Source organism: Bombina bombina, chromosome 4 (genome assembly GCF_027579735.1).
Source record: "Bombina bombina isolate aBomBom1 chromosome 4, aBomBom1.pri, whole genome shotgun sequence".
NCBI lineage: Eukaryota > Metazoa > Chordata > Amphibia > Anura > Bombinatoridae > Bombina > Bombina bombina.
In genome coordinates, this window is record NC_069502.1 from 448,263,555 (window position 1) to 448,287,096 (window position 23,542).

General features: G+C 43.1%; 1 protein-coding gene across 1 annotated transcript in view; it reads left to right on the forward strand.

Annotated features, from left to right (window-relative positions):
• PDE6D (phosphodiesterase 6D) overlaps positions 1 to 23,542 on the forward strand; it is a 171,763-nt gene that overhangs the window by 131,063 nt on the left and 17,158 nt on the right. The window contains exon 3 of the mRNA XM_053710300.1: positions 18,517 to 18,642. Within this exon, the coding sequence (XP_053566275.1) occupies positions 18,517 to 18,642 (126 nt within the window). The remainder of the gene's footprint in view (positions 1 to 18,516; positions 18,643 to 23,542) is intronic.

Consider the following 23,542-nt stretch of genomic DNA (forward strand, 5'->3'; position numbering starts at 1 on the left):
CTATATGAAATATGTGAACTTTCACCCTCTAGTGGTGAAAAACTGTTAAAATGCAATCTGAAAGAGGTGGGCTTTCAAGGTCTAAGAAATTAGCATATGAACCTCCTAGGTTAAGCTTTCAACTAAGAATACCAAGAGAACAAAGCAAAATTGGTGATAAAAGTAAATTGGAAAATTGTTTAAAATTACATGCTCTATCTGAATCATGAAAGTTTATTTTGGCCTAGACTGTCCCTTTAAAAGGACAAATATCTGCTTTGTCTATCCTGTTACACAAGCGTCTGGCAGAGGTACCAGACGTTCAAGCGTTTGCTCAGGGTTTAGTCAGAATCAAGCCTGTCTATAAACCTGTGGCTCCGCCATGGAGTTTGAATCTAGTTCTTTCAGTTCTTCAAGGGGTTCCGTTTGAACCTTTACATTCCATAGACATTAAGTTGTTATCTTGGAAAGTTTTGTTTTTGATAGCTATCTTTTCTGCTCGAAGAGTTTCAGAATTATCTGCCTTACAGTGTGATTCACCTTACCTGGTGTTGCACGCAGATAAGGTAGTTTTGCGTACCAAGCCTGGTTTTCTTCCTAAAGTTGTTTCTAACAAGAATATTAACCAGGAAATAGTTGTTCCTTCTCTGTGTCCTAATCCATCTTCGAAGAAGGAACATCTATTACACAATCTTGATGTAGTTCGTGCTTTAAAGTCCTATTTACAAGCAACTAAGGATTTCAGACAAACATCTTCCTTGTTTGTTATCTATTCTGGTAAGAGGAGAGGTCAGAAAGCGACTGCTACCTCTCTTTCCTTTTGGTTGAAAAGCATCATCCGTTTGGCCTCTGAGACTACTGGCCAGCAGCCTCCTGAAAGAATTACTGCTCATTCTACCAGAGCAGTGGCTTCCACATGGGCTTTCAAAAATGAGGCTTCTGTTGAACAGATTTGTAAGGCAGCGACTTGGTCTTCACTGCATACTTTTGCAAAATTTTACAAATTCTATACTTTTGCTTCTTCGGAGGCTATTTTTGGGAGAAAGGTTTTGCAAGCAGTGGTGCCTTCCGTTTAAGGTACCTGTCTTGTTCCCTCCCTTCATTCATGTCCTAAAACTTTGGTATTGGTATCCCACAAGTAAAGGATGAATCCGTGGACTGGATACACCTTACAAGAGAAAACAGAATTTATGCTTACCTGATAAATTACTTTCTCTTGCGGTGTATCCACTCCACGGCCCGCCCTGGCATTTAAGTCAGGTAAAAAATTTTTTGTTTAAACTACAGTCACCACTGCACCCTATGGCTTCTCCTTTTTCTTCCTAACCTTTGGTCGAATGACTGGGGGGTGGAGCTAGAGGGGGAGCTATATGGACAGCTTTGCTGTGTGCTCTCTTTGCTGAGAATATCCCACAAGTAAAGGATGAATCCGTGGACTGGATACACCGCAAGAGAAAGTAATTTATCAGGTAAGCATAAATTCTGTTTTTTTCTTTCCCATGGAAATTTGTCACTATCCTCCCAAGGATGTCGCAGGGACTTGTCATTTGCATTCTCTTATTGGGTCTACAGTTTACTCCTATAGTGTGTCCTCTGTTGATATGTTTTTAGTACAGGACTGTTTTTCCTGCTATTAAAGGGACATTATACACCAATTTTCATACAATCGGGTGTGGAAATTTAAAAAAAAAAACTACTTGTCCAAGGGACTACAGCGGGAGCCCAGTCTACTTGTCCTGATTCGCAAAACTTTTTTAACCAAAATTGTTTTTAAATAAGATTTTTATTGATAACAAATTAGGAGGCAGAACTAACAATACTTTAATGCAATCAAGAAATGCAAGTGGGTAGTGGGACTAAATAGAATATCAGTTGCAGTATAACTGAATGAGACAGTGTTCTCATTTTTACATTAAAAATATTTAATAATAGCCTTAAAAAAAGCCATAAATTACCTAAAACATAATGTATGACTTTTATTTTTCCTACCAGCGAACAGCCAAAATAAATGACTGTATATACAATCTCTCATATACTTAGAGATAGGAAAGTAAAAATTAAACTTGCATGATTCAGATAGAGCATGTCATTTTAAGACTCTTTTTAATTCACTTCTATTTTCAAACGTGCTTCGTTCTCTTGGTATCGGTTGTTGAAAAAGAATACACACATATCCTATACTAGTGGGAGCTAGTTGCTGATTGGTGGCTGCACACATGTGGTCTCTTGTGATTGACTAACTAGATGTGCTCAGCTAGCTCTCAGTAGTGGATTGCTGCTCCTTCAGCAAAGGATAACAAGAGAATGAAGCAAATTTGATAATAGAAGTAAATTAGAAAGTTGATTGAAATTGTATGTTCTATCTGAATCACACAAAAAAATTGTTTCCTGTCCATTTAGGACTATAAAACTACGAACTAGAGAAGGGAAGATCACCAAATTCAAGTAGTATTGTACTGGCCAACATTATCTTCAAACCCAAATCAGACTATGGCAGCAGTGCCTACAGCAATGTATAACATCGCTACAACCATTGTTACAGGCATATAGTGCTAAAGACAGCAAATCGGATATTAGAAAAATTGGCCGCAACCAATGCACTGAACCTAAGATATAGCAATATGCAGACGCATTACCATGGTTAAGTATTTTGAAAAACATGCAAAATTGTATTACATGAAATGACTCAAGAAAGAATGACTGCAGGGCCAGGTTGTAATCTATGTCCTGATGCAGGTATGGGACTGACAGAGCAGCAGCAGGGCCATGCGCTATTCTGTTGGGGTGCGTAGCTGCCACAAGGGCTACATGGCAAGGGGGCTTATCTGAGCTCTAATGTGGTTAGGGGTCTGATAGAAGGGATGCAGGACCAGGGATATGATCTGGAGATGGAAGGTCAGTTCTAATCTGCGGTAAATATGAGGAGTTAACGAGTGGTCCTGGCCTCTAATATGATTTTATTATTTCATTATTATTTGCCCTTTACCAATTATGAAGCCTAACTTAAAAGATAATGCTAGCAGGCTATGTTATACATGGATGCCAAACACTGCTATTCTATTATCCATGCAACTCACATTCAGACTGGTAGCCATGCCCATCTTGTAACATGGGAAATATGAGAGGTCATACAGAATCAAAAAGTGACAGATATGCATAATAAAAAATAGCTAGGTATATTGTAATGGGACAAATGTCCGATGGGATCATCCTATACTTTTACCACACATTAAATAAACATAGATAACTGACTGCATTATAGGCTGGAATAAAATGTGATATACACCCAGGGTAACAGCTGACAGCCCTCCTATCTCAAATACATAAGCCGGTAGGTGTCAGTGTAGGAATTGAAGGGTAAATATGCAGGTTCAACAGGGAGGAGAGGAGTTTAACTCCATGGTCCCCAGAGTTGGCTTATACGTTGCAGCAATTAGACAGACAATGTTTGTTACAAGACTCTCCAGCTCCAATCTCCACAACCATCTACCGTAATGCCCTTTCCTTTTCCTTCCACAGCTCCCTGTGCTTAACCTGCCTCTTCCTGTCAGTGAGGTGTATTCTAGTGAGATCTCGGCAATCGTATTTGTGTGTGTGTGCCAGGTCCGCCCCCTCCCTATCCTTCAGAGCTTAGCCAGTGACATTACAGGGGAGCAAGCCAATCCAGCATAAAACCTTATAAAAACTTACTTAGAAGTTCCCTGCAAGTGGGAAATAGCAGACACTCCCCCTCCCCGTTCCTATGCATATGAAAAGACCCTTTAGACAAACAGGAGCAAGCTAGAGTTACTTTGCTTATCCGATGTTGGTACCAATGAAGTTAGGTCAGTTGTCAAAATACAATCTTCTCATACACATAGAAGTCCATATATAATAATGGTAATGCTTTTAGCACACACAGTTCATAAAAAGTTTGTTTTAAAGAGACAAAAGGAGATGAATAGGTTAACAGCTCTACACAACGGATCCCTTTGGGAGTTTACTTACACCCCTTAACCTCAATCGAATGAGGTAAGTGCTGCACAGTGCATGGAGAATCCCTCAGGATCACAGTGGACGGTCGTGTTAAGATGTGCTGCTGGTGCTAAGTCCAAACTTGCAAGCCTTTCTTGGGCGTTATGGCATGTAAAAGATAAAAAAGCAGAGAATAGTGCAACTCTGTATAGTATACACAACAGCTTTATTTGTAATAAAATGTGCTTACAATAAATGCCCTCAATGACATGAGGTAATCTTGAGCCTTTCTGCCATGACATACATCATAGTACAATGCCCAAAAGTAAACAGCATACAATTAGTATATGCAAACGTTCTAAAACGTTATCCTCTGAGGAAGAAGGGAGGAAAGTGTTTAACCCTTAGAAACGTGTCAGGATTTTAGAACCTTTGCATATACACTGCATAGCTGTTTCAGTATCACCTGGAATCTTGTCTAAGGATTTCCCTCTTTGGTCGCACCTAAGGATATCATTTAAGACTTTATTTTGGACTTTTTTCATCACCTCAGATTTGGCCCTTTGGCCACTTGACTGACACTTATTATATTATATTATTTTTTATTTTCATTTGTATTGTTATTTTTGTACATGTGTACCTCTAATCCCATTCCAATTTTTGATACATTTTTTCTGGCTTCCTGCCCGAGTAGGGAAGCGTATTATCATTATAACACATTTCTTTGTACATTTGGCATTGTTTAGCATTGTTTAACTTTTAACATTTCTCAATGGTTATTGTTCACTACACCCTCCTAGTAGGTGGGTATTAGCATAATCTTGTACACACTTATGTCACTATTGTTTCACGTATTTGATCAGTTATATTGATCTGTTATTAACCTGGTCAGATCATTCTTATTAAATTATTTGGTTTTAATCTTAGTATATAATTATTTTTATTCCATTCGTCCAGTGGTCTTATAACATAATTTAGCTTATTAGTAACCTTAAGCCGTTGGCGCTCCTATATTTGTTCCCTATCCTATTTACTTAGTTGGGTCTTGTTGTTAGGAGGTCCCTTTATAATGAGCTTGGTTCATCCATCCGGGCGCAGTCATTTACCACTGTCATATTTGATACTTTTCTGGGGTTCCAGATAGAGAAAGTCTCATGGAGACTGAATGTAACAGACCAGGAAGTAGCTACTGTCACGGATACCGGGCTGCAATGGTTAAACTTCCACCCCCCTACAACCTCACTGTCACGGATACTGGGCTGCAGGGGTTGAACTCTTACCCCCCTTTTTTGGTTGGAGTATAAGGTGACAGCCCAATTCAATATTGCCTGTCCCAACCCCCCCCTAGACTCAGAATGTTCGAGATTATTGCAGCCTCCTGCTGTTATGTGTCTGTACATTCAGTCTAGGTGTGAGACACAGAGCAGGAGATTACACACAGCACAAACAATCGAATGCGGAGTCCTCCTGCTGTTATGTGCCCTTCTGTTATTGTATGAGTTATCCATTGTCCTTTTGTGATTAGAAGCTTGTTTAACTAACCATTGTCTGATGTTTGTCTCATTGTATAATATTTGTTATAACTACCCCCCTTTTCTGTTGGAAATGTATAAAAGCTGTGTTTTCTGTGAAATAAAGCAGTTCTTACTTCACCTGAATGCTATTCTGTCTAGTCATTTAGTTGGGCTCCTGCTAGAATAATTTTCTTGGGCTACATAGCTGGAGTCACCAGGGAGGAAGAAGGACCCATGTTAGGCGGAGCTACCCAGTCGGGGTAGCCGGGGTATCCGTCACATTGGCTGGCAGTGGTGGGATGCTTCCAACTTCCTGGGACACACAAACCACCAGCTAGAATTATTATTGAATGGAGACTCGAGGGAAAACTGCGCATACCAGGAGCAGAACTACCCCCACCAGAGAAATGCTGGGGGAGGACCAGGCGGACGGTGGGTCGGATGATGACCAGGACAATGAGCCATCCGTTACAGCACCAAGTACAGTATCCACCCCGGGGACACCCACGTCCGATATACAGCGGAAAGTGCAGTGGCGGTTGGCGTTGTATGACACCCAGCCACCAGAGGAGGTCATCACCAAGATAGTCTTAGATGTTACCCAGCTCAAGTTAGCAGAAATCCACCAGTCCATAGGAGGAGCTCCTTCCGCCCATGGAATGCAGGCTCCCCCACTGCCCAAGCTACACCATGGGGCTTCCGAGCCTATAAGGAAGAGGAGGAGGATATTGACTGCTATCTTCAGGTCTTTGAGACCCAATGCCTACGCCGACAGACTGTATGTCCTGATCGGTAAATTGTCAGGGCGGGCTTTGGCAGCTTTCCACGCTACCCCTTCTTTGGACCAAAAGGATTATTACAAAGTGAAAGACCGTATCCTTCCCCAATATGGGCTCACGCCAGAGGCCCACCGGCAGAAATTCCGGGCACTAAGGAAGCAGGACGGACAGCCTTTCACAGAATGGACCCACCCATTCACCCGGTCGATGACTTCCTGACTAACCGGCTGCAAGGCCACTACTGGGGCCGAAGTGGCACAGCTATTGCTACTGGAGCATTTCTATAACCATGTTCCAGTCGCAATTAAAGAATGGGTCCATGACCGTTGGCCCACCACAGCAGACCAGGTGGCCGTCCTGGCCGATCAATACGCAGATGCCCGCCGCCAAGTTCGCTCTGCCTTGCAATCGACTCCCCGCCCGGCTTCGGTTGTAGCCAGACCCCCAGTGGTTACCACTAATCCCCCAGGACGCCCGGCCTTTGTCCCTCTGGCCGGAGTCAGGGACTCCCGGGGATGTTTCTGCAGCGGGCACCCCGGCCACTTCAGGCGGGAATGCCCGCATCGGGCCCGACAGCAGCTGGCAGCCCAGCCAAGACACCCCCAGCCAACAGCTTGGGTAAGCGCTCCAGCCCTGACCTACCAAGCCGCTGCCCACTACGCTTATGCACCGGCATCGGCTGACTACCCTGAATGGACTGAAGAGGAGGTTGGCACTCTACAAGAAGCCCACCTTGTGTCTACCGACAACCGTCAGCACCACTGCCAGACCGTTTGGGTCAATGGAAAGGCGGCCCAGGGATTACGGGACACCGGATCCACCATCACCCTGATCCAGCCTCATCTGGCCTCCGCTTCTACCGCTACTGGAAGAAACCTTGCGGTTCGAGTGGCCGGAGGTGCCACTGTACAAATCCCTATGGCCTGTGTCCATCTGGTTTGGGACACTGGAGCCCGTACTGTGGACGTGGGCATTATGCCAGATCTTCCCACAGAGGTTCTACTAGGAAACAACCTCGGCCTACTTGTCTCCACTTTTTGGGGGATACTCCCCTGGACACCTGCCCAGTGACCACCCGCAGGCAAGCTCAGCGTCAAGCCAATACACTTCAGCTGGGGACCCAGGTAAGACCTCCCACCCAGACTCCTCTCCTTCCCCGATGCCCTACCCTTACCCTCCAACACCCAACCCCGGTCCCTGCCCTCCTTCCCGACCAACTATCTTGGGCCTCCCCCTCTGAATTTGCCCAAGAGACCCTGAGCGACCCAACCCTTGCCCCCTTCCGAGACCGAGTAGGGACTGACCCCCAGGGCCCCGGGGAGGAACAGTTCCAATGGGAAAATGGTTTGTTGTATCGGGTCTCCCGGAGAAATAAAGGGCCAGCGCCCAAACGCCAGCTGGTGGTACCGAAACAATATCGGTCCGACCTGCTGCGAATCGGGCACGACATCCCCTTGGCCCGGCATTTAGGCAACTCCCGAACACACCACCGCCTTACTCAGGTCTTTTTCTGGCCCAGAATCACAAGAGACATTAGGGAGTATTGTAAGACCTGCGTGGTGCGTCAGAAAGTAGAGAAGACCGGGGACCATATGAAAGCGCCCCTTAACCCTCTCCCCGTTATTGACGAACCCTTTAGCAGGATCGCTGTGGATATAGTAGGGCCCCTACCTCGACCCAGCCCCTCCGGGAAAAAATACATACTCACGGTAGTCGACTGTGCCACTAGGTATCCCGAGGCAATACCTCTGGCTAATATCCAGGCGGAGACGATGGAAGGTGCTTTGCTCCGGGTATTCACCAGGGTAGGCTTCCCCCGAGAAATGGTCTTTGACCAAGGGACCCAGTTTACAGCGGGGGTCACCCAGAAGTTATGGAAACTGTGTGGGATAAAACCCCTGTACAGTGCCCCAGACCAATGGGCTTTGTGAACGGTTTAACGGGACACTGAAGCAATTGCTTCGGACGTTCTCAGCAACTCACAAAGACTGGAAAAAATTCCTGCTGTACCTCCTCTTTGCCTACCGAGAGGTGCCCCAGGAATCCACCGGGTTTTCACCCTTTCAGCTGCTATATGGCCGGAAAATAAGGGGGCCCCTAGACTTGTTGCGAGCCCACTGGGATGGATCACAGGGGAGGAAGGACCCTCCATTGTGGAGTACGTCCTGAAGTTCAGGGATCGGCTGAAGGACCTCACTGCCATGTTGTGGGAGAACCTTCAGGGCGCTCAAAGGAGACAGAAACGGTGGTACAACCGTAACGCTCGTAGCCGAATTCTCACAGTAGGGCAGAGGGTTCTAGCCTTGAAGCCTGTCAAAACGGACAAGTTACAGGCTTTCTGGCAAGGGCCCTACCGGGTGGTGTAACAATTGAATAACACCACCTACCTTGTAGCAAAATTCTCCGATGACCGGGTCCAACGGACCTTTCATGTGAACATGCTCAAGGAGTATGTAGAAAGACCCCAAGATGTAGCCACTATCTGTGCCTCCCCATGCCGGAGCTCCCCGGGCCGGATGAGACCCCTCAACGAGTAGCCAACATCAACCTAGATGAGAGGTTAGCTGCTGGACAGAGACAGCAGGTCTGGCATTTACAAGAGGACCACCAGGAGATGTTCTCCAATGTTCCTGGGTACACCACTGTGGCTGGGCACAGAGTGGAAACCCCGGGGCAAGCTCCCCTGAGGCAGGCAGCTTACAGAGTACCTGAAGCTGTCAGAGACAGTATGCACCGGGAGCTCCGAGGAATATTGGAGCTCGCTGTTGTTGAACCGTCCAACAGTCCCTGGGCCTCCCTGGTGGTGCTGGTCCCCAAAAAAGATGGTACTACCCATTTTTGCATTGACTACCATAAGCTCAATGACAGAACCACAACCGACGCCTACCCCATGCCTCGCGTCAATGACCTCTTACATAGAATTTCCAGAGGTCACTTCCTAACTACCCTTGACCTCTGCAAGGGGTATTGGCAGATCCCACTACACCCTGAAACCATTCCCAAGTCCGCCTTCATCACCCCTTTCGGCCTCTACCAGTTTAAGGTCATGCCGTTTGGGATGAAGAACGCTCCAGCCACCTTTAAGAGGATGGTGGATCGCCTGCTGGATGGCCTCCAAGACTATGCCTGTGCCTACTTGGACGACATTGCCATCTTTAACGACACCTGAGAAGACCATTTGATCCACCTGGGCATTGTTCTAGATCGCCTCAGAGCCGCAGGGCTGACCCTGAAGCCCGACAAATGCACCATAGGCCGCTCGGAAGTCCAGTACCTGGGCCACCAAGTGGGCTGCGGACAGCAGCGGCCGGAGCCGGCCAAGGTTGAGGCAGTGGCAAACTGGCCCACTCCTCGAACCAAGACCCAGGTCTTAGCCTTCCTAGGAACCACCAGCTATTACCAAAGGTTCGTCCCCAATTATAGGATCCTCGCCAAACCCCTGACCGACCTGACTCGTAAAAGACTCCCCCATCCTGGCCGCATCTAACCCCACCAAAAGTTTTTGTGTCCAAACAGATGCCTCCATGTTTGGGTTGGGAGCAGTGTTAAGCCAGATGGACGAGGAAGGCCATGACTACCCCATAGCCTACATCAGTAGGAAGCTGCTGCCCAGGGAGGTAGGCTACGCGGCGGTGGAGAAGGAATGCCTGGCACTGGTATGGGCCCTCAAGAAATTACAACCGTACCTATATGGAAGACCTTTCACTGTCCTCACCGATCACAACTCCCTGGTGTGGCTTAACCGAGTGTCGGGAGATAATGGACGTCTACTAAGATGGAGTTTTGCCCTTAATTTTGATGTTCAGTATAGGCCGGGAAAGGGCAATGGGAATGCCGATTGACTTTCCCTGCAGACTGAAAAAGAATGCTCGTTGGACTGCCCCAAGTAGACCCTTGTGGATCTAGCCGGGTCTGCCGAACTGGAAGGGTGGAGTTGTCATGGATACCGGGCTGCAAGGGTTAAACTCCCACCCCCCTACAACCTCACTGTCACAGATACTGGGCTGCAGGGGTTGAACTCTTACCCCTCTTTTTTGGTTCGAGTATAAGGTGACAGCCCAATTCAGTATTGCCTCTCCCAAACCCCCCCCCCCTAGACTCAGAATGTTCAAGATTATTGCAACCTCCTGCTGTTATGTGTCTGTATATTCAGTCTAGGTGTGAGACACAGCGCAGGAGATTACACACAGCACAGACAATCGAATGCTGAGACCTCCTGCTGTTATGTGCCTTTCTGTTATTGTATGAGTCATCCATTGTCCTTTTGTGATTAGAATCTTGTTTAATTAACCATTGTCTGATGTTTGTCTCATTGTATAATATTTGTTATAACTACCCCCCTTTTCTGTTGGAAATGTATAAAAGATGTGCTTTCTGTGAAATAAAGCAGTTCTTACCTTACCTGAATGCTAGTCTGTTTAGTCATTTAGGTGGGCTCCTGCTAGAATCATTTTCTTGGGCTACATAGCTGGAGTCACCAGGGAGGAAGAAGGACCTGTTAGGCGAAGTTACCCAGTCGGGGTAGCCGGGGTATCCGTCACAGCTACTTATATAGTAGAATTTATACATTTTTCCTGGCTCCTATATTTTTTGCGATAATAAAAGTAATGACATAAATTCTCCCAAGTTGTCTCAACTGTTTACTGTTTTGTAGAAAAGCCTGTCACTTAACGACTTGGTAATGCTGATTTCCAAAGCAAAACTTGGGTGTAACCCTGATGACTGTCCGTGCATAATTCATAAGACTTTATGATAAGAACAAGGCAGACTTAAAAGTAGCTCTATATGGGCTTAGGAAAACAGGCTCAGAGGAAGAGAAATAGCAAAAAGCAAAGTACTTACAATTAGTACTGCTAGCTCTGCGTATAACGTCTCCGTGTAGACGGGCCGCGAGTATCACTTTCAAAGTTTCAATCTTGTGCTCGGTCTGGTGATTCTAGATGACGTCACACGCCCGGTTTGGAAATTAGATGCCAGCTCCAAAACTCCAATACAAGTGGGTCAAATTAATTAAAGAGACACTAAACCCATTTTTTCTTTCTTTCATGATTCAGATAGAGTCTGTAATTTTAAGCAACTTTCTAATTTACTTCTATTATCAATTTTTCTTCATTCTCTTACTATCATTATTTAAAAAGCAGGAATGTGATGCATAGGAGCTAGCCCATTTTTGGTAGAGAAGCTGGGTTATACTTGCTTATTGGTGGGCAAATGTAAGCCTCCAATAAGCAAGTGCTACCCATGGTGCTGAACCTAAAATGGACTGGCTGCTAAGATTTACGTTCCTGCTTTTGAAATAAAGATAGCAAGAGAACAAAGAAAAATTGATAATAGGAGTAAATTAGAAAGGTGCTTAAAATTTCATGCTCTATCTGAATCATGAAAGAACAAATTTGGGTTCAGTGTCCCTTTAAGCAGGTGAATGGCTAGACCTTGAATCGATCTCCATCGCTGTACCAAGTCACAAAATCCAAACGAAAGGATTAGCTCAAAACATCCAACTTTATTAATGCCATAGAGGTTACACAGACCTAAGTATAGTCATAAAATTACAGTATGAGACCTGCAGGGGGTCAGTCTAGCGTGTTTCGGCTTGCCTCACCTTATAAATACAATCAGTAAACCTTTTTAGTTCCTGCAGGTTCAATGTTAACCAATCAGAAGCCTCATTGTGTTGAATGGCCTGTCAACCCCTTTAATTTTTCTAGTATTACAGCTCTTGGTAATACAATAATTATCCTATGGGAAAAGTTAATAACTAGATATACTGGTAGATATTTATGATCATGAGAAAATGTATAGTGCTTAAGTAATGATTCCATTATAAATTAAGCATACCTATACATGTGTATGTCTCCAAAAGAAACCCACTGCCACACAAGCAGTGTCACTCTTGGCAAGGTTGTGTGAAAAATCTCAACTAATTCTTAGCTCTACATGACTATATGGAGACTAGACTAATACAAATGAATAGTGCGCCCTTATTAAGGCACAAACCCATTAAATGGCCAACTCACATGTTGATTCTACAAAAAGGGTGACTAAGATGAGCACTTATCTACCCACTCATAAACACATGTACATCAATCAGTTGTATGAACACCAGCTCCAGTGAAAGTGAATTTGTTTGAGATTTTACCGTAACTTCACCAAATGTTAATTTTGTCTGTTTCTATGTTCATTTCTAGTGGCAAGAGTGAAAATCCAAAACGCCTCTTTTCTTCATTGTTACTGTTTGTTTCAAAGTATTTATAATATTTGTTGTTTTCTCCAACATTGGTGTGTCCGGTCCACGGCGTCATCCTTACTTGTGGGATATTCTCTTCCCCAACAGGAAATGGCAAAGAGTCCCAGCAAAGCTGGTCACATGATCCCTCCTAGGCTCCGCCCACCCCAGTCATTCTCTTTGCCGTTGCACAGGCAACATCTCCACGGAGATGGTTAAGAGTTTTTTGGTGTTTAAATGTAGTTTTTATTCTTCTATCAAGTGTTTGTTATTTTAAAATAGTGCTGGTATGTACTATTTACTCTGAAACAGAAAAGGATGAAGATTTCTGTTTGTAAGAGGAAGATGATTTTAGCAGACAGTAACTAAAATCGGTTGCTGTTTCCACATAGGACTGTTGAGATGAAGTAACCTCAGTTGGGGGAAACAGTTAGCAGACTTTTCTGCTTAAGGTATGACTAGCCATATTTCTAACAAGACTGTGTAATGCTGGAAGGCTGTCATTTCCCCTCATGGGGACCGGTAAGCCATTTTCTTATTCAAAAACAAACAGAATATAGGGCTTATTATGGGCTAAAAAACTGGTAGACATTTTTATGGGCTAAATCGTTTGCTTTATTTGTGCATATTATTCAAATTTAGGCTAACAATTGACATTTATAATCTTGGGGAACGTTTATAAAACGGCAGGCACTGTATTGGACACCTTTTTCAGTCAGGGGGCCTTTCTAGTCATAGACTGAGCCTCATTTTCGCACCATTAATGCGCAGTTGTTTTTTGAGAACAGGGCATGCAGATGCATGTGTGTGGATCTAAGAATCTCTGAAAAAGCTTTTAGAAGGCGTCATTTGGTATCGTATTCCCCTCAGGGCTTGGTTGGGTCTTAGCAAAGACTGTATCTGGGACTGTATAGGGTTTAAATTGAAAAACGGCTCCGGTTCCGTTATTTTAAGGGTTAAAGCTCTGAAATTTGGTGTGCAATACTTTTAAGGCTTTAAGACACTGTGGTGAATTTGGTAATTTTTGAACAATTCCTTCATACTTTTTCACATATTCAGTAATAAAGTGTTTTCTGTTTGAAATTTAAAGTGACAGTAACGGTTTTATTTTAAAACGTTTTTTGTGCTTTGTTGACAAGTTTAAGCCTGTTTAACATGTCTATACCTTCAGATAAGCTATGTTCTATATGTATGAAAGCCAATGTGTCTCCCCATTTAAATTTATGTGATAATTGTGCCATAGCGTCTAAACAAAGTAAGGACAGTACTGCCACAAATAATGATATTGCCCAAGATGATTCCTCAAATGAGGGGAGTAAACATGATACTACATCATCTCCTACTGTGTCTACACCAGTTTTGCCCATGCAGGAGGCCCCTAGTACATCTAGTGCGCCAATACTTATTACCATGCAACAATTAACGGCTGTAATGGATAACTCCATAGCAAATCTTTTATCCAAAATGCCTACTTATCAGAGAAAGCGCGATTGCTCTGTTTTAAACACTGAAGAGCAAGAGGACGCTGATGATAATTGTTCTGTCATACCCTCACACCAATCTGAAGGGGCCATGAGGGAGGTTTTGTCTGAGGGAGAAATTTCAGATTCAGGAAAAATTTCTCATCAAGCTGAACCTGATGTTGTGACATTTAAATTTAAATTAGAACATCTCTGCGCACTGCTTAAGGAGGTGTTATCTACTCTGGATGATTGTGACAATTTGGTCATTCCAGAGAAATTATGCAAGATGGACAGGTTCCTAGAGGTTCCGGTGTCCCCCGACGCTTTTCCTATACCCAAGCGGGTGGCGGACATAGTAAATAAAGAGTGGGAAAAGCCCGGCATACCTTTTGTTCCTCCCCCTATATTTAAGAAATTATTTCCTATGGTCGACCCCAGAAAGGACTTATGGCAGACAGTCCCCAAGGTCGAGGGGGCAGTTTCTACTCTAAACAAACGCACTACTATTCCTATCGAAGATAGTTGTGCTTTCAAAGATCCTATGGATAAAAAATTGGAAGGTTTGCTTAAAAAGATTTTTGTACAGCAAGGCTACCTTCTACAACCAATTTCATGCATTGTTCCTGTCACTACGGCAGCTTGGTTCTGGTTCGAGGAACTAGAAAAGTCGCTCAGTAGAGAAACTCCATATGAGGAGATTATGTACAGAGTTCACGCACTTAAATTGGCTAACACTTTTATTTTAGATGCTGCTTTGCAATTAGCAAAATTAGCGGCGAAAAATTCAGGGTTTGCTATTGTGGCGCGCAGAGCGCTTTGGCTAAAGTCTTGGTCAGCGGATGTGTCATCCAAGACAAAATTACTTAACATTCCTTTCAAAGGTAAAACTTTATTTGGACCTGATTTGAAAGAGATTATTTCAGACATCACTGGGGGAAAGGGCCACGCCCTTCCACAGGATAGGTCTTTTAAGGCTAAAAATAAGCCTAATTTTCGTCCCTTTCGCAGAAATGGACATGCCTCTAATTCTGCATCCTCTAAGCAAGAGGGTAATGCCTCACAACCCAAACCAGCCTGGAAACCAATGCAAGGCTGGAACAAAGGTAAGCAGGCCAAGAAGCCTGCCACTGCTAACAAGACAGCATGAAGGAGTAGCCCCCGATCCGGGACCGGATCTGGTGGGGGGCAGACTCTCTCTCTTTTCTCAGGCTTGGGCAAGAGATGTTCAGGATCCTTGGGCGCTAGAAATAGTTTCTCAAGGTTATCTCCTGGAATTCAAGGAACTACCCCCAAGGGGAAGGTTCCACAAGTCTCACTTATCCTCAAACCAAATAAAGAGACAGGCATTCTTACATTGTGTAGAAGACCTGTTAAAGATGGGAGTGATACACCCAGTTCCAATAGAGGAACAAGGAATGGGATTTTATTCCAATCTGTTCGTAGTTCCCAAAAAAGAGGGAACGTTCAGACCAATTTTGGATTTGAAGATCCTAAACAAATTTCTCAGGGTACCATCGTTCAAAATGGAAACTATTCGAACGATTCTACCCACCATCCAGGAAAGTCAATTTATGACTACCGTGGATCTAAAGGATGCGTACCTACATATCCCTATCCACAAGGAACATCATCAGTTCCTAAGGTTCGCTTTTCTGGACAAACATTACCAGTTTGTGGCTCTTCCATTTGGATTAGCCACTGCTCCAAGGATTTTCACAAAGGTGCTAGGGTCCCTTCTAGCGGTTCTAAGACCAAGGGGCATTGCAGTAGTACCTTACTTGGACGACATTCTAATACAAGCGTCGTCCCTGTCAAAGGCAAAGGCTCATACGGACATCGTTCTAGCCTTTCTCACATCTCACGGATGGAAAGTGAACAAAGAAAAGAGTTCTCTGTCCCCGTCAACAAGAGTTCCCTTCTTGGGAACAATAATAGATTCCTTAGAAATGAGGATTTTTCTGACAGAGGTCAGAAAATCAAAACTTCTAAGCTCTTGTCAAGTGCTTCATTCTGTTCCTCGTCCTTCCATAGCGCAGTGCATGGAAGTAATAGGATTGATGGTTGCAACAATGGACATAGTTCCTTTTGCACGAATTCATCTAAGACCATTACAACTGTGCATGCTCAAACAGTGGAATGGGGATTATACAGACTTGTCTCCAATGATTCAAGTAGATCAAAAGACCAGAGATTCACTCTGTTGGTGGCTGACCCTGGACCATCTGTCCCAGGGAATGAGCTTCCGCAGGCCAGAGTGGGTCATTGTCACGACCGACGCCAGTCTAGTGGGCTGGGGTGCGGTCTGGGAATCCCTGAAAGCTCAGGGTCTATGGTCTCGGGAAGAGTCTCTTCTCCCGATAAACATTCTGGAACTGAGAGCGATATTCAATGCTCTCAGAGCTTGGCCTCAACTAGCAAAGGCCAAATTCATAAGGTTCCAATCAGACAACATGACGACACTAGCTTATATCAATCATCAAGGGGGAACAAAGAGTTCCCTAGCGATGAAAGAAGTGACCAAAATAATTCAATGGGCGGAGGATCACTCCTGCCACTTGTCTGCGATCCACATCCCAGGAGTGGAAAATTGGGAAGCGGATTTTCTGAGTCGTCAGACATTTCATCCGGGGGAGTGGGAACTCCATCCGGAAATCTTTGCCCAAATAACTCAATTATGGGGCATTCCAGACATGGATCTGATGGCGTCTCGTCAGAACTTCAAGGTTCCTTGCTACGGGTCCAGATCCAGGGATCCCAAGGCGACTCTAGTAGATGCAATAGTAGCACCTTGGACTTTCAACCTAGCTTACGTATTCCCACCGTTTCCTCTCATTCCCAGGCTGGTAGCCAGGATCAATCAGGAGAGGGCCTCTGTGATCTTGATAGCTCCTGCGTGGCCACGCAGGACTTGGTATGCAGACCTGGTGAATATGTCATCGGCTCCACCATGGAAGCTACCTTTGAGACAGGACCACCTTGTCCAAGGTCCATTCGAACACCCAAATCTGGTCTCCCTCCAACTGACGGCTTGGAGATTGAACGCTTGATTCTATCAAAGCATGGGTTTTCAGATTCGGTGATAGATACTCTGGTTCAGGCCAGAAAACCTGTAACTAGAAAAATTTACCATAAAATATGGAAAAAATATATCTGTTGGTGTGAATCCAAAGGATTCCCATGGAATAAGATAAAAATTCCTAAGATTCTCTCCTTTCTTCAAGAAGGTTTGGAGAAAGGATTATCTGCAAGTTCCCTAAAGGGACAGATCTCTGCTTTATCTGTCTTACTACACAAAAGACTGGCAGCTGTGCCAGATGTTCAAGCATTTGTTCAGGCTCTGGTTAGGATCAAGCCTGTTTACAGGCTAGTTCTTTCAGTTCTTCAAGGGGTTCCGTTTGAACCTTTACATTCCATAGATATTAAGTTACTATCTTGGAAAGTTTTGTTTTTGGTTGCAATTTCTTCTGCTAGAAGAGTTTCAGAGTTATCTGCTCTGCAGTGTTCTCCTCCTTATCTGGTGTTCCATGCAGATAAGGTGGTTTTGCGTACTAAGCCTGGTTTTCTTCCTAAAGTTGTTTCTAACAAAAATATTAACCAGGAGATAGTTGTACCTTCTTTGTGTCCGAATCCAGTTTCAAAGAAGGAACGTTTGTTACACAATTTGGACGTTGTCCGTGCTCTAAAGTTCTATTTAGAGGCTACTAAAGATTTCAGACAAACATCTTCCTTGTTTGTTGTTTATTCTGGTAAAAGGAGAGGTCAAAAAGCGACTTCTACCTCTCTTTCCTTTTGGCTTAAAAGCATCATCCGATTGGCTTATGAGACTGCCGGACGGCAGCCTCCTGAAAGAATCACAGCTCACTCCACTAGGGCTGTGGCTTCCACATGGGCCTTCAAGAACGAGGCTTCTGTTGACCAGATATGTAAGGCAGCGACTTGGTCTTCACTGCACACTTTTGCCAAATTTTACAAATTTGATACTTTTGCTTCTTCGGAGGCTATTTTTGGGAGAAAGGTTTTGCAAGCTGTGGTTCCTTTCGTTTAGGTGACCTGATTTGCTCCCTCCCTTCATCCGTGTCCTAAAGCTTTGGTATTGGTTCCCACAAGTAAGGATGACGCCGTGGACCGGACACACCAATGTTGGAGAAAACAGAATTTATGCTTACCTGATAAATTACTTTCTCCAACGGTGTGTCCGGTCCACGCCCCGCCCTGGTTTTTTAAGCAGGTCTGATGAATTATTTTCTCTAACTACAGTCACCACGGTATCATATGGTTTCTCCTATATATATTTCCTCCTGTCCGTCGGTCGAATGACTGGGGTGGGCGGAGCCTAGGAGGGATCATGTGACCAGCTTTGCTGGGACTCTTTGCCATTTCCTGTTGGGGAAGAGAATATCCCACAAGTAAGGATGACGCCGTGGACCGGACACACCGTTGGAGAAAGTAATTTATCAGGTAAGCATAAATTCTGTTTTCCTTCTGTGGAGAATTAGAAAATATAACAAAATAAGACATTTCAGTAAAGTTGTGTATGGTTCTGCATATGTCCACAAGAATATGCTTAGGCGATATTGCAATGTACATTTTTGTTTACACAGCTCGTGTACCAAAGAAAATCTTGAAGTGCAAGGCTGTGTCTCGAGAACTAAACTTCTCATCTGCTGAACAAATGGAGAAATTTCGTCTGGAGCAGAAAGTGTACTTTAAAGGGCAGTGTTTAGAAGGTGAGGTTTTTATTTTTAGCAGAATTGTTTTTACACAAGCAGGCTTATTACATTGTGACTGACCTCTGTCCATTATTTTACTTTTCACTGCATCAGTCGCGTCTAAACGATGCAGTAGCACAGCAAGTGAACACGTGTGTGTATTTACTGCCAGTCCTTATTGCAGCTTTTTCAAGTTCCATATCATCCCATTTGCCTACATGAACATCTGACTGTAATACATAAAGGGAGAAAGATTATTTTAAATGAATACTAGTGAATAATAAAGTTTGTGAGAGATTAGTATGTTGTGTGTTAAAACCTATAAAATGACTGTACAAAGTTGCTAACGTAGCCTTCAGCAGAAGAGGTAAGACACGCACAAGAGGCTTTAAAATGTTGTATTGCTTCCTAATAAGCCTTGCAGGTTGTGCTAACACAAACACACACACTATGCATATATAGAATAGTCTTAATGGTACTTTAAGCAGAACTTCTGGAATTATCCAAAGAATAGTATGCCCTTTACTCCATTAAAATGTAAATCTTAAAAGCAAGCTCTCTCAGTTTATTTAGTCCATAATATTACTCATTCAGCAATATTGAATCAAATTGACAGTTCTCCTTTAAAGAGCAGCTGTGGTCTGTAAAACCATAGGGTTTGGTAACACATACAAAGGTTCTTCATTTGGAGTGAACTCATAATGTTCAGCTGTGTGTTCCAGACAGTAAAGATACTGATATGTATTAAAACACAATAGCATTATGTTGTTTAAACTTTCACAGTTTCTTTTAGAAGAAGCCTCTATTATTTGTAATATATGACTTTGTCTAGTCTCTAAATGACAGATAAAGGTGTATAAAAGTAAAAAACAAAAATGCTCTGTGTTAGAGCAGTTTATTATTGCACTATTTAACACCTGAAAAGTGGTTAAACATAGTCATCTCCAGAGCTGCAATGCATTAGTGGGAGCTAGCTGAACACATTTGGGGAGCCAAAGAAAATGTTTGTAGCCACCAATTAACAGCTAGCTCCCAGTAGTGCGTTACTGTTCCTGAGCATTCCTCTGTATGGTTTTCAAGAAAGGATACCAAGAGAACAAAGTAAATTAGATTATAGAAGTACCTGAAACGTGGATGCTCTATCTGAATAATAACTGTCATGTCTCTTTAACATGAATAAATGCCTAGTCTTTATTTGATAGGTTGATTTCACAAGCTAGTGCCCTAATAATGGGTGCAACAGTGGTGGTTCTAAAAACTGTGTAGAGTGTGGAAGTTGGAATAAAGGGCATTCTTCATATTATTTACAAGAGAATGTCTGTCTGATTTTTATTACATTATAAAATGACGTGCTCTTATTTGTCAGTATGACTGACCCTGCAAGTCTATGGCCCTCTCTACTCAGGTAAGATATACTTAAATGATCCTCCTGCCCTGCAAGATCCCTAGTGACATTTTTTTAAAAGGCAGATTTTGCTTTACCTCTCCCAGGGGCATTCCCTGCATTTCTGTATAGGAGAGGAGAGACAAGCCCAGTGCAATATAGCACTGCATAGCATGCTAGTTCTGCTGCATTTACACTTTGTGCTTTCTATTTTATATCACTTTACACTTAAGATTACATTTCTTTTTTAAGACACGATGAGTCCATGGATCATCTTAATTACTAATCGGATATTCAACTCCTGGTCAGCAGGAGGAGGTAAAGAGCACCACAGCAGAGCTGTTAAATAGCTCCTCCCTTCGCTCCCACTCAAGTCATTCTCTTTGCCTACGGTAGTGATAGGAAGAGGTAAAGTGTGGTGTTAGTTATAGATTCTTCAATCAAGAGTTTATTATTTTTAAAGTAGTGCCAGAGTGTGCTGCTTTGTTCTAGGGTGTAGCCGTAGACCATGTCAGTCTCTTCAGTAGAGCCTTGGTGGCTTTAGAGCTATGGGAACTTGTGGGACATAATTCTCACTGCGCCTCCCATGATTTACTTTCTGCCCTTATCCTTTAGTCTGAGAGATGCATTGACTCAGCATTTTTTATATCCTCAGGTCGATGTGAGGGAGAGGACCTCTCAAGCCTGAGAGCTGCCTTAGTGCTACCTTTAATTTCTGGGGAAAAGGACTTTTTCAATAAAAAATAGCACACATTTCTTCATAAAGGTACATTTTTTTGAGAGAATAAGTTCTTTATGTGGGGACATAATACCTTTATTTAATATGGGAAAGGTTTCTGAGCAGTGTATTGGACCAGGGCACTGGGGCTGGAGGAAGTTAAAAATTTAACTGAATTGCAATCGTATTTTAACTGTATTAAAGATGGCTCCGGTGGTTTCACAGTAATTGATGTTTAGTCGGTTAGGTCACGCCCACGATGGGCGGTCCTTCCGGTTTTGGCGCCATTCCGTAGTGCAAGTCAGGGATAGTGCACTCAGTGGATTGACTGGTCTGTGCTAGAGTTGCATGAGGAGAATTCATGCGTTTCTAGTGCAGACACTGTGTTTTTTTCTGGTAATCCGTTGCCTCATTTGTTACAACGGCAGAGTGAAGAAAGGGACTCAATAAGACCGTTGTGGACCTTGACGATCTTTGGTCAGAAAGGAGCACTTCAGCAGAGTGCTGAGGTGCAGAGGATGTTTGACTTTAACAAAACTGTAATTTTCAGCAAGAAAAAAAATAACAGTTTAAAATTTAAAGAGACAGTATCGTTTTTTTATAAGTGTTTTGCACAAATAAATTTGATCATTTTTATTTGTTTTAATTGTTTATCTGTAAAAGGAGAACTTTAACAAGAATGTCATTTTCAGCAAGAATTAAAATAACCGTTTAAAATGTAAAGAGACAGTAACGATTTTTTATAAGTGTTTTGCACAAATAAATTTGATAATTTGTATTTGTTTTAATTGTTTATCTGTAAAAGGAGAACTTTAACAAGAATGTCATTTTCAGCAAGAATTAAAATAACCGTTTAAAATGTAAAGAGACAGTAACGATTTTTTATAAGTGTTTTGCACAAATAAATTTGATAATTTTTATTTGTTTTAATTGTTTATCTGTAAAAGGAGAACTTTAACAAGAATGTCATTTTCAGCAAGAATTAAAATAACCGTTTAAAATGTAAAGAGACAGTAACGATTTTTTATAAGTGTTTTGCACAAATAAATTTGATAATTTTTATTTGTTTTAATTGTTTATCTGTAAAAGGAGAACTTTAACAAGAATGTCATTTTCAGCAAGAATTAAAATAACCGTTTAAAATGTAAAGAGACAGTAACGATTTTTTATAAGTGTTTTGCACAAATAAATTTGATAATTTTTATTTATTTAATAAATTGCGTATAAACATGGACAAGGAGACTTGCAAGATGTCACCTGTGTTTATATTTTGACGCTAATGTCAAAGGACTTTAAGTTTTAGGGATAAGATATTTTCTGAGCCAGTGTCCTCTAAGGCAGATGTTGTCCAGGAGTACAATGTTGTAGGTCAATTTATGCTGCAGCTTTCTCCACAAACGTCCAAAATTTTACCGCCCTCACAAGCAGTGCCCTGCGCTTCCACTATAGTCCCTTCGGGGATTTCATTACAAGACATAGCTTGTCTTATGTCTTCAACTATTTCTGATGCCCTGTCTGCTTTTCCAATGCTGCAGGGCAAACGTATGTTTATTTCCTCTGACGGACTCAGAGGTTGTAACCTTTAGGTTTAAGCTAGAACACCTCCGCCTGTTGCTTAGGGAGGTTTTAGTTACCTTAGACGACTGTGATTCCACAGTAGTGGTGGCCCCTTTAAAGTCTAGTAAACTGGAAAAATATTTTGAAACTCCTTCTTACTCAAACGTATTTCCTGTTCCAAAGCGAGCTTCGGAGATCGTTACTAAAGAATAGGAGAGACCAGGTATTCCCTTTTCTCTCTCACCTATCTTTAAGAGGATGTTTCCCATAGCTGATGCCTTCAAGGAGGCTTGACAGACTGTTCCTAAAGTGGAAGGGCCTGTTTCCACCTTAGCCAAGAGAACTACTATTCCCATAGAGGACAGTTGTTCTTTCAAAGATCCTATGGATAAGAAGTTAGAGGGTCTACTTAAAAAGATTTTGTTCACTAGGGTCTGCTATTGCAGCCTGCTGAGTGCATTGCTACCGTCACGGGTGCGGCAGCATACTGGTTTGATGCTCTATCTTAGTCTCTCAGGACCGAAACTCCCTTGGAGGAGATCCAAGACAGGATAAAATCTCTGAAGCTAGCTAATTCTGTCATTACAGACGCTTCTCTTCAAATCATCAAACTGGCAGCTAAAAGTTCAGGTTTCTCTGTCCCAGCTCGCAGAGCCCTATGGTTAAATCCTTGGTCTGCGGACATGTCATCTAAGTCTAAGCTTCTAGCGATTCCTTACAAGGGGAAGACGTTGTTTGGTCCTGGCTTGACGGAAATTATTTCTGATATATCTGGAGACAAGGGTCATCTACTCCCTCATGATAAGAGAAACAAGCAAAAGGGACAACAGAATATTTTTGTTCCTTTCAAAATTTTCAAGGGCAATTCTTCCTCTTCCTCCTCTACGCAGGAACAATCCAAGCCTGCATGGAGACCCAACCAGTCTTGGAACAAGGCCAAGCAGACCAAGAAGCCTGCTGCTGATTCCAAGACTGCATGAAGGGAATGCCCCCGATCCGGGTCCAAGATTATCTGCAGACCAGATAAAGAAAGAGGCGTTTTTACATTGTGTAAAAGACCTCTATATCATGGGAGTGATTGTTCCCGTCCCAGTACAGGAACAAGGACAGGGTTTTTATTCCAACCTGTTTGAGGTCCCCAAAAAGGAGGGAACCTTTAGACCAATTTTTAGATCTCAAGGGTCTAAACAAATTTCTCAGAGTTCCGTCCTTCAAGATGGAAACTCTACGTTCCATTCTCCCATTGATCCAAGAGGGTC